We start from the raw sequence: 15665 nt of genomic DNA on the forward strand, positions 1-15665 counted from the left end.
TGTTTAATACTCTATACATTATTATAAATACCATTACTTTAAAGTTTACTTTATGTGCAGTTTTATTAAAGTTACATCTACATGACTGTGTGTCTGAACAAATAACATGGGTTATAGAATCTTGTTCTGTACTTTATTTAAGTAAAGTTCTAATACCCATATAAGCCATCTTGAGAATACATTCTTACTTCAAGTGGGTTCTTGTCATCACGAATTACTTCACCATGGTGATTATACAAGAAGTGTAAGTCCAAGGTGTTTCTTTGTGTACTGTGTCATCTGTTTAAACTCTATTATGCCTGAACTCACCTACATTATACTAGTTAATAACCTAACATCTAACTACAATGCCCTACAATTCCCCTACTCTCTCATTCCTAAGAAATGTGCCAGGCAACAGCCAGTTGCAAACTCTTTGTTAACCTGAAGATGACCTAAGAATGTCAAAATGTTGTTCTGTACTTTATTTAATTAAAAGTTTTAATACCCATACCAGTCATTTTGAGAAAACATTTTTACTTCAAGTGGGTTCTCATCATCACAAATAACATTTTGTTCAAACTGATCTGACACATAATGCCTACAAGAAAATGTTAAAGTAAGGAAAATTCAAGCAAAAGGCATGAAAACCACAACAAATGCTTTATACGTCATAACCAGTGTAAATTAATAACAGTATTAACTTTTTTGCCAGATGAAAACATTATACCATGCAAGTAATGCAAAAGTCAAGAAAAACATAGAGAATTAAAAACAGTGATTAAATCAGTATCCTTAACTCTTTAGAACACATGCTGAAAATACTCAAATTTTATTTAGGATGACATAAGTTGTTCAAAATTTGAAGTTGTGTTATATTTTTCAAAATAAACTGTTTAACAAAAGTTTATTTGTCAAACATATCTGTAATTTATTTAAATTGCACTAATTTTAGTTAATTATCCACTCTATTTTAATTTATATCAGGTGAATATTCACATGATTTCAGTACAAACTTAAAAGAAAACATTGGGATAGTAACACTAAAAGTTCTTATAGTCAGACCTAAAATGGTATTGCAAGACTTCACATGCATTTTCTTTGCATATGTAGAAACATAAAACACATCAGTTATTGAAAATTTATAAACCTACTTTCACTCAGTTTAAGAGCTTTTTTTCAGCATTAAAAAAAAGTATAGGCTGTTTAAAAAAGGAGAAGAAGAAAGGGAAAGGCAACCTTTTCCAGTTGAGACTTTAGTATCTCAATCCTTCACCATTTGTTAACTTCCTCAAAAAAGACATAAACTAAAACTCTGGAATAACAAAATATTTCATTACAAAATATTTCTCTCAGTCTCTTTTTTAATAAGCATACTTGTAATAAGTTATCAGCATAGTTTATAAAGTTGCTGTTTTGAGTAGTGCCACAGATTAACTATCTGTCACTCTATAATTAAGTAAACAATATTTCAAGTTATAAATAAAGTTTACTTGTGAAAGTTACACAAATTAATGACAAATTTTACAGTTTAATTTAACATCTTGATATTCTTAACAGAAAAACAAAAAGTAAAAGTGACAGTAATTAGAAAGATTCTAATTATGATACTGATAAAATGTTCTCCACTTTTACTTCTAAGTCACCTATAAAATAAGAAGCTTTGTGTAGTAAAGTAAGAGAAAAATACTTCGTTTACATACACTAATGTGACAAAAATTCAAATAAAATATAAAAGAGTTACTGATTTACTTAATGAAAATATGCAAATGTCACTCTTTGAACAATTTATTTTAGTGTATATCATTTTCTTTCTTGAAAAACATCACAATTATAAGGTAATATGTCATCAAAAAAACTGTACATGCCATAAAGGTCTAGACCTGTAGCTATTAACTTAAGCCTGTTACACAGAAGCTTCTTCAATACCAAGATTAAGAAATTCAATTAACCAAGCTGTTACATAAAAGAAAATTATCCAACTTTATTTAGGTAGCTTAGAACCAAAAACATATCTTTAAAGCATGATTAACAATGATCTGTAGACCTCATCATCACACAATCAAGATGAGGACATTATCCAAAGTTCCATGTGTGATCCATACTGACATTTGTTGAATTGCACCCTCACCTCTCTGAATGATCTGTTAAGAAGGTGTCCATCTGTTAGCTTAAATGCCTCCTTTACAGCAGTTGGTGTATCAGTCAAGAATGCAGGATGCTGAGCTATGTTCCAATGAAGGTGAGCAGCAGCATAGCTGGCAGCTTCCATTCCAGCATGACCATCAAATATGGCATAATAGCTGTGGTGAGTTAAATTCTGTACAAAGAAATTTAAAAAAAAAAAGAGTTTTCCCCTTAAGAAATTTGTAACATATGGTAACATCTTCAAACTCCAGGTGAGAATCATAAAAGCATCTACTACAAGTAATATTCTATTACTCAAAAATATATTACTTCACTAACCTTCAAAGTAACAGCTTGTTTTTACACTTCTCACTACTCAGCATTCAGTATGTTGCACATACTGAATAATACTGAGTAATTTTATCAGTTTCTTTCCATTAAAACATTCAGTTTAATGAAGATACCTACCAAACTGAATGAAATCATTCATTTTCTATCTAAAAATATTGAAGGTGTTTTTTTTCTTTATTTTTTATGATTCACGTGCTTCTGGGATCCTGTAACTAACAAATTAATTGATCCACAAGGAATTTGGGAGCAAAAATAGCTTAAACAAAATATCTGTTTAAAAAGGTAATGGAATCTGTACAAGTTCCAACTATTAATTCTACAGTTTAGGGTAGCTATAATATTTACAACTCCTAAATCTACACATCACACACACTTGTGGTTTACAACTCCTAAAGCTACATATCACACAACTTATGGTTTCAAAATAACTGAGCATGTTTTAATTTTGTTTATATTCTTCTTCAGTAACACATTTCAGTTTTTAAGTAACATCAGTGACTAAATAATGCTGCATCATTATTTAGTATTCCAAATCTTAATTATCAAATAAAAATTTTGCATTTTGAACTATTATAAACAAGTATCCTCTACTTATAACATGATGAGCAGAAAGCTGGTCTTTAAATTTGTAAAACTGTATATCTCTAGTGATTGGTTGAAGTCCACATTTTGTGCCAGATCAAAACCATTATGCATCAAATCATGACAGTTCTCTCAATGTTACAATTGAATATGCTAGGGAATTACCTTAGTATTCATTTAAAACTAGCTGGAGTTCCAGTCCTCTGAACAAAAGTTAGGTAAATTCATGATTAATGAAAGGTTATCTTAAAACTTGAAAAACTATTTCCTTTATATGTAACTGTGAAAATGACCATAGAAACTGCAAAACACAAATTGTGAAAATGCAAATTTGTATCTCTCCCATGGATCCATTACTTTCTTACCAAAATTTGTTGAGATCCATCAATATGGGGCAAAGAAATAGTAAAAACACAAAAATGCCCATAAAAAACACAAACAGCAAAACTGAAAATCCAAAGGAAATGAGGTAGTGGTAAAAATTGCCCATAAAAACTGCACACTGCAAAACTAAAATTGTGTATCTATCTCCCCATGGGATCAATAAATCTCCATATCCACTTTGATGTGAAGATACATCTACATGGGACAAAGTAGTAGTAAAAAAAATACAAAACTGAAAATTTTTAGGTACCCCTGCACAAACCCATCAAACCTCCATACCAATTTTGATGAAGATCCATCCACACCCTGCAAAGTGGTTACATGAACCACATAACACTCACTATTATATTTATATAGATACCATGCTTAGGTGAATATTAATTTCTGTTGTAAAATATTCAAAAACACTTTCAATACATATGCTGTCATGTGCCTCACTGGTGAGTCACAGACAATTATGTTTCAAAGTCAAATTTCTCTTATGGCACATGAGTTTGGAACACTGTGACTGCTCCTTGGCAGCTCTTGGAAGTGTAGTTTCATTTATACTTAATTTATTAAGAGACAGCAAACATGTTAAGTTTCAGTTGAATACAAATATTTCTTATTCTTGTTTAATGGATTCTCATGGTTAAATTATTGGTTGATAAATGTGTTCAGCTTTTTATCGATATTTACACAATCTAAGGCATACTGAAAAAATGAAATCCAAAATGCAATACCAGTTGTTTAACAAAAATATTAGTAAACTTAAATTAAAAAGGTTCAGACAGTTGTTTTCTTTGACCTCCTGTCTATATCACGTGATGTTAATCTACTGGAATGACAAAATTAGTATGTACCTGATGACATCTCCCCTTCAACTTTAGTTTTACTCATAATATCAAAAGAATGGTATAAAAATGAAAACATTTTTGTAAATAAAAAAAATTATTAATAAAATTACAGTGCAAGTGACATACAAATCCACCTACACTTCATGATTTGTGTAATACATGCATAGACATGAGAAATCAGAAAGAACATAAAATACATTTTTTTAATTCGAATATAAGAAAAACAGAAGTCAAACAGAAAAAAATGACTAAGACATAGTGAGTTTTATCAATCAAACTATTTAGCAAACTTATCCTAGCTAGTATACACAATCTACCATTCTTACATACAAAGTCGGAGCAGAAAACTAAAAACCTTGCAATATTTAAAAAAAGCATAAACAATTTCATACCTGGAGATTACAAGCTACATTCAAATCATGCAAGACTACATGACGGTCTTCCATTTTTCTCCGAGTGTTTTTTATAGCACAGACAGACACCTCATGAACTGGGGGACGTGGCCAAACACAAGTGGTAACCATCTCTTGATACTGATACCTCCAGTATTGGGCCAGCTCATGCACAAAATTAATGACTTGTGAATGAAGCTGGATTGCATCAATTACTTAAAAAACAAAAACACACATCTCAATAAAACTGGTGAAACAATAAAAATGACAAATAGAAAAATATGGCACTTTAAAGTGATGTAGTGTCTGGTTTTCTTTTTCAAGCATGTCTAGAAACCAATACATTTCTTTATTTAGGATTTTAGTTTTGAAAGCTTTAAATGGATTAATATATTTAAAATGTTTAAGTTGGAACTAAAACAGATGATATTTAAACTTAAACAGTAGTTGTAGCCACAGTTTTGATGATAACAATAAAAAGATAACTTTAAAGCCAGAGGTGCAGGTTAACCGAGATAATTAAACAATTAAAAACTTGTACAGTAACATCCCCACCCCCATTCTCAAGTATTTGATGTTTATCTATGTAACTGATACTGACCTTTTAAAATGCTCTAAACTGTAAAGGATCATTTTAAAAAATAACACACAATACCTTTCTCTGCCTTGCACCAATGGCTTTCGTTACAAAATTTAAAACAGTCAATTTACTTATCCTTAATTTAGCTTGAATAAACGAATATTTTAGATTTTTAACTCATTTTTATGAACCCATACCTTTTTTCTTTTGATTTAATTATTTGGGTTTAGAGATGAGCAGGTTATATTGTCTTATCATTTTATATACATAAATTACTTCATTTCCTTAACTTAAGCCACAAGCTTGAAACACTGTAAAAACTACATTTTCTCATAATCAAATTAATTTTTCATAGCTTAACTCCCAATTTAGCACGTCTGATTTAAGCTGAGTCCACCATGTTTTCTTATATAAAGTTGCATAACTTTTCTGTAATGTAACATCAAGTTAGTAAATCTGTCTAAAGTAGATTCAATTGTGATTACTTACATTCATTGCTATGTTCCACTGATTCTGTACACTGCTCATCTGTCTCTATGTTTCCAAGTTTTGCTTCGTGACCTACTTCTTCTGCCACTGCTCTTGACAAGACAACAGCTAAAGAGTAGGGGCATTTTCTACACAGTTCAAAAAGTGATTTTTATTAAATGATTATATACACTACAAACTATGAAACACATGCATCTATCTTCTTGTACTGTGTTTTTCAAACTCTCACATGATATTTGTTTCTGTAGAATTAATAATTTAATAAGTTACTTCAATGTCCCTTTAAATTTAAGTATTCTAAATTTATTCTCCCTGATAAATTTACAAAAACAATATTCCTTGTCTTGTAATAACTGTAGACTGTTTAAATGCCCCAGTTTCTGAAATAGATGCTACATACAAATAAAATATTTTTGCATAAGGGTAGATTTTGAAATAAGTAGTGAACTGTGGCTACCTTCTAATTCAGATTCATTTTTTCCAAATATACAAATCAAAATGCAAATTCTTTGACTTGTGCCCTATAACTTACTCAACACTTATTTCAACTCAAACACCTACACAGAATAAAAAACTCCTACAAAAATGTATAACAATCCACCAAATTCAAATATGAAAGCTGTCTTTAAAATTTTCTAACTCATTTATACATAGACTTTCCATAAGACCTTGTAAATTCCTATGCTTAGAGTCAATGAAGTTTGCAAAGTTTCTGAATTCTATATTAAGCCAACAGAGGAGCTGATGTCACTTTCCTAAGGCAGCAGTTTATTATAGAATGTTTCAGTGATTACTTGAAAGTATATACTGAGCAATAAAGCTTAAATAACATTCAAGTCTCTATACCTTTATGTCTAATCACAAATTAAAATTGGAAAAATACTCAACATAGAAAATTTACCCATTTTATTCACATTTCAGTATTCCACTAATAATACACAGGCTTTAAGTGACAATAAGTGGATAGCAACAGCCTGTTTATTAGGGTGATGTGGGAGAGCACATCTTCTGAAATATCAGAATTTAGTCTCATTTGTGGTTTTTAAATTCTTCATACACTGTGACACCCACTGGTGATTTTTTTTTTTTTTCTTGACAGGCATGGTAGTCACACTATACACTTTGAACTGAAAGAAGTATCTCCAAACAGATAGTGGTAGTAACTTTAAACAACTTCATACTGCTACAAAGCTGTACAGAAACACGCTGAAGTAATTTCAGATAATCTGATAATTAAACTGAAGAGACAAAAAACAATTTTTCATACTTAATAATAAATGGCTCATTTTCTGTTCTCAAAACTAATTTTTTTTACCAGTTTTCCCAAAAATAAAAACAAAATGTTAGTGGTGAGCAGTGTTTCGATTATTGCTAATATTTAAGAAACTGAATAATCTATTAATTATTCTACCTAGGTGGTGACTAATCTTACCTCTAAATGTAGTTCATAACCCAAGAATGCTGATTACAGTCAACCATTTCAAAATTTCTTGACCAGATATAACATGAAACTATTAATATTAATGTCCTCATATTTTATTGAATGTTCTAAACTTAAATTGTGTTCTGTTCTCATTCCATCCTTTAACCTAGAAGCCCAACTTCAATAACAATCCTAGCCTCAAATGTGCCCCGTTTCTCGTCTTGCAGTACAACTGATACAAATCAATTCAAAAATAATAAATTAATAGAACTAAGCTGATGAATACTTAAGGCAATACTTAATTTTTTTGTATAAACACCCTGTTTTAATTTCCATTTTAATGTAATGAAGTGGAACATTACAAATAATAGATGCTTTTATAACGACATCTTGAAAAACATTTTTCACAGACCTCTCAAGTTTGTGTTATGTTCAGTTTTGAATGATAGTTAATATATGTAATGAAAGATAACGCCACACGTTCAAGATCTGCATGCTTTTAATATCGAAAAGCCAAAATCAAGACTTAAAGTTAATACAATTAACCTTAACGTTTTACTTTCACACAAATATCAGAAGGTCTTAAATGTCTATTTAAAAGCAGACAGTTGCTACAGCCCAGAAAAAAAAAAGTAGTGCTAACCTATTACTACCTTTGTGAGAACTTATATTCACAAAAGTTTAGCTTTCCGTAAAGTATCCTATCATTTGGAACAAATTACATAATTTAAAAACAACATATATTTGCTTTATCATGAGTTTTATAGTTTTAGGAATAATTATTTCTCTAATAGCAACTTGTATTTTCAACTGATCTTCGTTAACTCAGATACAGTAATGTGAAATCTTGTTACATGAAACTCGAGATATCAGCCAAAGTAAATTCTAAATACTGTTGTGTTTTTTTTTGGTTTTTTTAGATATACCAAAAATACAAGACAACGCATACGAAATCAGTTTAAGTTTTCTTGTGTATTGATTAACGGCATTATGTACTTCCTATTAGCGGTATTACAGAACTGGCACTTACAAGTTCTTTTTTTGTTGTTGTCTATTAATTGGCCCACTCTTAATAAGAAGTTATCATTAATTAAAACACGTTTCAGTGGTAATATATTTTGTTAACAGAATATAAACATTTACGCTAACAGTCCGTCTCATGAAATAAATTAACAAGCAAACATGACTGTAAAAGAGTACGTGTGCGTGATATCAAATTTCATTCCTTAAAAATACAAAAATATAAAGTTACGCTACAACATAAAACAATACGTTGAAATAATCATACTAATCTATAACTCATATACGCTTATCAACATTTTAAAATTTATTTTTCGAATATTTTAAAATACCAGATGAGGAATACAAATGTAAACAAAAACACCTAAGCAATTCATCGAAACTGATTTAGCCTCTAAATCGAAGGTCGACGTAAGCTACTAGCTCTCCCAGTGTGAAACCGAGCGATTTGTTAAGCCTTCTTGAAAAGCACTGTTTTTAACGAGTATTCAAAAATGAGATACAGTTTATCTCCTAGAAGAGACTGTTACTCTTGAAATCTTACCAGAAGCATGCACAAGCTTCGGTTTCAACTGCAAATGTACGAACTGGACTGTGGTGGATCAGATTCGAGCATGCTCTGTACGACTAATCCCTAGATTAGTGTTGTTGCTTGTCTGCTGCACCACAACTTTTAGTATTTTTAGTATCTATTTTTTAAATTATTAAAGTTATTTATGTACCTTGAATTGACACAAACTCAAGGATAAACATAGCACACAGTTACATTATGTCCGCAACAACGTACAGTTTACACGACCTGGTTGTGGAAAAAAAGGTGTCGTGATTTGTAGCGGTTAGGTAAAAAAAAATTATATATATATATATAAAGCATCAAGACACGTTGTTAATAAAGCAATTTGTTAACCTGATTGGAAACTTCCGTGAACCCCATCCATCTTCGAAATTTGTAAATAACGTTTTGAGATACTAATGCATGACTAATGAAGATCTATGCTAGCGTTTCGAAACGTCGTCCAAAAATTTCTAATGCAGGCGTACTCCACAAGTCTTCAATTGAGTAGAGACTTCTCTACCTAAATTTCCTTTTCAGCAAGTTTACTTTTTCACTGCCACTTTGGAAGATAAACAACTTTCACAGTGTGAAGGATCATTCTAGCAATACCAAAACAAAAAACAAAAAAACTTTTAAATATTTCTCATTCTTTACCTGACACCTTGAACTGATAAACTTTGTGACTGACGAGGAATGTAATTTGTTCTGATACCTAAAACGGATAAACAAGGAAGTGTGACGAGGAATACCGTTCGTTCTGACACCAAAAACTAATAAATTTTGAGAAGTGTGACGAGGAATATCCTTTATTCGTGTTGACACAATTTCATACACGTGGGTTACATCATACTTTAAAAGGCTAAAACAAAAGTTGTATAGGTATCACTAATGGCAGCAGGGTAGAGCATATTTATGTTCATGGTATAATGTACGAATTTCCCGTAGAAATAAAGAGAATAATGAATAACAAATAAAAATAAACTATTTCAAAACAAACGTTAAACCAATCACGAACAGCCAGCAGACAGAAGAAAACAAGATACTCGCGAGTCTTAACCTCTTCAGGATTAGATGTGCCTGAAAACCGTCAAACTGTGAACCCAATTTACTTTCTGCAGCTAATTTATTACAAACGACGCGTTTTCTACAAAACTCTACGTTGGAAACAGCAACACAAAGTTGTACCTCACGCGGGATTTAGTATATATGATGTCAGGTTGAATGTTAATAAAACAACGAAATTTTAAAACGTTGTGTGCAAGTGTGTGTGTATGTACACACATATACACTACGAAAGGAGTGTGATTGGTAATATTCGCATACCAAACTCCTACCCCCATTCTTTCTTTTCTTTTTTCACATACACCCTTATCGGAGCATTTGGCACCCCAGTAAGGCCTAAATAGTAGGGTTAAGATATATTTCACATAGAAATCGGTTTCATTGCAGTATGAGTTTTCTTAATTAGTGTTAATTTGTTGGGTTTATTCCACCACTGTCATAAGAGACTTTGGTATCTTGACCCTATATCTTGAGGCAGAGATTACACTGATTGAACATAATACAGTATATATGTTTCATTGGAATTACCCCATCTTCCGTATTTCTGTTTAAAAAGGGACTGTGGCATATAAGTCCTTTAAACAAAATCAGTTATTGCAGCCTATGATCGAGATTTTGACATCTGAACAAACACCTACGACCATAATAACCATGGCAAAATTTCGGTTGGCACTTAAAAACTACAAATATTTAAAATATGTTACATTTTTAATTTCTTTAGAAGTGTACGTATATTTATTTGCTTCTGAAAAACTACGCACAAATAAACTAGTTACACAGTGGTTCTTAACCTTTTCCATCGTCTTACCCCCTGAGACTCTCCAGGGTATTATCGTGACCCCTATAATAATTTTTGTAATGGTGAACTTTGCACAAAGGTAGAATAAAACAAAACTATATAAAGATCCTAATTTATTGAAAATGTTACAAATAAATGACCTTGAGAAATGCTACAAGTGCTAAACAAATGCAAAATCCATGGAATTACTGAACATCATACAAAACCTACTTATTCACTGAGTGTGAGGGTTGATATAATGTATATATATAATGAGAAAATATACTAAATAGGATGGAAACTTTGATATTTAAATTTTAAGTTTGATGTATTAATATTATATAGTTAAAAAATTAGGCAATTCAAAACGTTGTAATATATGAAAATTTTTACTCAAAATTAGACAGGTGGTTGCGCAACAAGCATCTCGACGCGGTTCAACTGCCGCACTTCAGCGTGTTTCTCAATAGTGGGCAGTTACAACAGGCACTTACTACAAACTCTACAAACTGCTTCGTGATTTCCCCAATAATTCCCAAGCCTTTCGTGACCCCCGAGAAACTTTAACCGACCCCCAGGTTAAGAACCACTGAACTCGTATATCTACCATACCAATAACTACGAATGTGCTTGTCTTAAATGTTTCACTGTTACAAACTAGAAAAGATTTAAAATACTTTTTCTGCGCATCTCTGATTTGAAATCTGTAATTCTGTCTAACAATATAACTTGCAATGAAATGAATATCGATCCTTTTTTGGCAGAGTTACGAAAATTGCATTTTGTCCATACAATATTACAGCTGTCTAGTAAAAAAATAAATAAAACTAAATATGTCGCATTACTATTACCAAAACTACAAGTGGCGTAGCCAAATTTTTCATTCTGAGAGTAGCAGAAATTTTTAAGAGGGGACAACAAATTAAAAAGGTGAAACGTATCTAATTTTTAACAAGTGTCTTTTAAACAAATCAAAATCAAACGTAACAGCGTTTATAAACATTTTATTTTTTATTAAACGACACAAAACGAGTTGATTATATATAAAAGCTGAAAATATAATTAATACGTCTAAGATACTTCAGAGGAACAGTCTCTCCTTAACCACAATTCTGTGACCAACACTATTTAAAAGATAGATGAACAGTTGAGAAGAGTATCGTTACTTGAAGCTTCAAAGCACGTGTTCAACATGTGTCCTTGCAGATTCACTCGCTCGTAGGGAAGAGGGGTCATCACAAACTACATAGGTACGCGAGTACTAGAAATTAGGGGACATTTAAAAAATTCTTACTTCTTCAGCTCTTGGCCCGCGTCAGTGGTATATATCTCGAAATATGTTCAATCCAATAAATAGATTGGCAGGATGTAAGTGGGGGGAGAAAATATTTAAAAAGTCGGTACACACTGATATTCTAGCAAAACGGCCAGTCTCAGTTTAAAAGGAGTGCAGAAGCAGATCATATATATATCTTAATAGCTAAGGCACGAACTGTAACGTGTCTTTCGACATCTGTGAAGATAACTCAAAAACATCTATTGGATTACCCTAACATTATGATCTATATTAGACCCTAGAGAAATGATGTACAGCACAGGCGATTTTCTGGCTACCAAAGTGTATTATAGGGTTAAAAACACGTCTCACTGAGTTCTCACCAAGGTCCGTGTGTAGATTTTCGAAGAAGCTTCTCATCAAATAGCCCTTAGATTAAAAAACACTACACAGTAGTTAGGCTTAGCATAATTTAGTTAGACGCAACGACCACGTACGCACCACTAAGAACAACCATTCTAAAAAAGAATGCCAACGTTTTTAGCAAAATCAATTCAACAAAACTTTTACAACGAACATCGGAGTAACTGGGAAGTCTTCACACGATACCATTTTTAGATTTGTTATTTAGATGGTAGTCATTAGATATCCGGAAACATAACCATTTCCAACAGCCGATAGTTTCTAAATTATTTCAACCTTTTATTTAGTTTGTCCTTCACTAAGATCTAAACGTCCTTTCAGTTTTTTTTTATAATATTATTCGTTCTGCGCACACGAGTGAAAAATAAACACTTGGTGTTTTCTAATGTCCTACATTCGACAAACAAAAAAGACGTTAGGGACTTCAACATTCTAACAGTAAGAAAGGGAGAGATATTATAATTTTAAAATGTGTACTGTGGTCATTTTTAAACGGCACCGTTACGTCGAACTAACTGAAACGCTTCAGCCACGTTTTCTTTTTTCTTTTTAACCAACTTCAATAAGCGCATGTAGGAGTGTTGAGGACCGGATATTGAGGGAAGCGAGAAGTGCCAAGTTTTCGTTTATTTACACAAGAGCTAAGAATACGCCTAACAGCTTCAGGGTAAAGTTTCCGTCTAAAGTCTGGAAATAAACTTATTGTTCAAGTAGCATAAAGATATCTGTAAACTAAGATGAATGTGTTTTGGTTTTCCATTTAACCACACTCCTTTGTTTAATAAAATTATTCAACTACTCGTCGAAAACGAACCGAACTACTACTTTCAACTCTCCACAAAATTAAAACCGAAGATTCCGTTTTCAGTTCCTTTAAAGGCTTAGCGGGATGACATACGTACATACCTCGCGTGTCGTTCTACTTTCCCTATCGGTGGCTTCAGGACCGAACCTGGGAGGCGGGTGAAATTCATAACATGCGAGTATATATATATAGTTCTTGTCTTGTCGAGTTTGGCTTTGGTTTTGGTAATTGTAACATTCTTTCCCTCCTATAACTGGATACCGCAGAATTTCTCACACATTTCGTGTCACATCTAATCATTTTCTGTTTCATCAAACACTATGCATGCAAGCAAAAACATTGAGGGGGCGGGAATTTATGTTATAATTGAAATGTATGGTTTAATACTAATACTATGGGCTTTTGATCCGATAAATACGCTTTATTTAACACTTTTATAATTTCCTTGTTTGTTTGTAGTTATTCATAATGGGCTATCTATGCTTTGGTCACCACAGGTATCGTAACCCGGTTTTTAGCGGTGTTAGTTTTACTGAGAGTATATATATATATATATATAAGCAAAGTTTACGGTTACGTATGACAAGCTGTGATGAAATTTAGGTCATCACAACAACTATAAACTCTGAAGTTTGTAACATTAAAATAATCATACACAGTTTTATCATTAATACACAAGGAAAGCTTTATATGAGTGGTTAAGTGCATACATGTAATAACAAGAGGTCACCGTTAACAAAAATACACATCAAGTTGTATCCACTCTCCGAAGTGCACTTCTGTCTCGTGAGTGGAGCAAGCTTACAGTCCATTGTGAAAACACACGCACGTTCGTAGTATCGCAGTGCATTTAGTGAGCATGTGCGTGCACATTTCATAGCAAAATCTCTTTCTTGGCATCGGAATTGGGTCTTTCAAGACCTGGGAATGTTATGTGCGTTTCATACATCACTCAGTGCCAACTTCTGAACTACTGTAATCGAACAATGTCATTGTCCGTCACTATAATGCTCCGTGGATGAAAAAAGCGCATGTTCGGTGACGGGATTCGAATTCGCGGCTAGCAGATTGCGGGGCGAGTACCCCGATCATTAAAGCCCAGTTGTAAGTAATTATCTCGTGTTACTTATCTGTTACTTCTCGTGATATATTTATATATGAGCTATTCGCGAAGTGTCAGATTTATTTATTGCGCAGTCGTTAACGGTAGTGGCGTATTTTACTTTCAGACGGAGCTTTATAAAAAAAATAAATAAATAAACGAAGGAAGTAGTTACTCAAGCGACCACAACTGTTTCGTATCAAACCGTAAAGAACTGCGGTAAGAGTATCAATAGGGGTATGTTCTAGCAATGAAGCAGAAAACATATCAATGAAGTTATCTAATCAGTGATGTCGAGAAAACCCACTTGTGGTCAGCTTCCGGTCAGTTACCTCTTTCTTTCTTTGTGAACCTGACGATGACCGAAGAAGGACGAAACGTTGTTCGCTCCTCTACGTAAAAAAATTTTCTCAACCCAAACGAGCCATTTTTACATACATACAATGAGGTTATCTGTATACCTAACTACTGGATACCAAAGGATCTTAAGCAAACATATTCCAAAAGCTATGAATGTAGCTCTTTCTAGACGTAGAGGTACAAAAGAAATAAAAAAGGCAATCTTACACATCCAGAACAAATCCAAACAAGAAAACGTAGCCATAGTTTCCTACAAACATGTAAAGAAAAGATTTATTGCTTTCTCTTTCGCTAAATATACGGGTAAGCGATAGGATTACAGGGATAGAAATAATGAAACAAAATTACATTCACTCGATAGAAAGATATTGTAAAGATTATATTACCTCACATAAAGCTACATTTTGCTTTTTTTTTAAAATTTAATCCATAAATTCCAGATCGGGAAACCCAACTAGAAAGATGAAATTCCTGAAGCAAAGTTAAATTCCTCGGAAATGAAATATTTCGATCCATGGTCACAGTTCATGTAATTCACAGTATCTTTGTGTTTAAAAAAAAAAATATGTATATATAAAAAACACTAATATAAGCACTGGAGTAATACAAAATAACAAAAAAAAAGTAATTTGTAACCTCTATGGCCGACTTGCATGGAAAAACACCAATCAGTAGATACATAATCTTTATCATAGTTTTTACGTATACACTAGGCGCTATAGTTTCATTTATCTGCACAGACCTGACGAACAAACCATTTAAGTACATCTTGCATCAACTGGGCTTTCAACACAACATCCCACTTCTTTGCCTTTACTTTGACTAGTTTCCATTCTTAAAGAATATATATGTACACACAGACACATATGGCTTAGATTAAACGTGACTTCTAACAAGATAAAGATTGGTCGTTTCAAATTTAAATCGTTCTCCGTTTCATTTTTACTTGCTAAATAAATCATGTTGGCATTAATCAAACGTATACCAGATGTAAACTCTTCGTTTGTTTACTGCTCTCAAACTGATGTCAATCTTGTAATAATTTGCACGTGATTCTTCATGCAATCTAATTAACTGAAAATGTTCCTATCATTAGTGTACTTGGGAACGGGCTAGAGGGGGCTTAGTCCCAGCGTCCAT

The 15665-nt window shown here is 32.4% G+C and overlaps 1 protein-coding gene across 1 annotated transcript in view; it reads right to left on the reverse strand.

Annotated features, from left to right (window-relative positions):
• The window catches only part of LOC143223402 (uncharacterized), a 48364-nt gene that overhangs the window by 12781 nt on the left and 19918 nt on the right, over positions 1-15665 (reverse strand). The window contains exons 2-4 of the mRNA XM_076451349.1: positions 5721-5848; positions 4652-4866; positions 2111-2299 (exon numbers count right to left, since the gene is read on the reverse strand). Of these exons, the coding sequence (XP_076307464.1) occupies positions 2111-2299; positions 4652-4866; positions 5721-5848 (532 nt within the window). The remainder of the gene's footprint in view (positions 1-2110; positions 2300-4651; positions 4867-5720; positions 5849-15665) is intronic.

This window comes from Tachypleus tridentatus, chromosome 1 (assembly GCF_004210375.1).
Source record: "Tachypleus tridentatus isolate NWPU-2018 chromosome 1, ASM421037v1, whole genome shotgun sequence".
Lineage (NCBI taxonomy): Eukaryota > Metazoa > Arthropoda > Merostomata > Xiphosura > Limulidae > Tachypleus > Tachypleus tridentatus.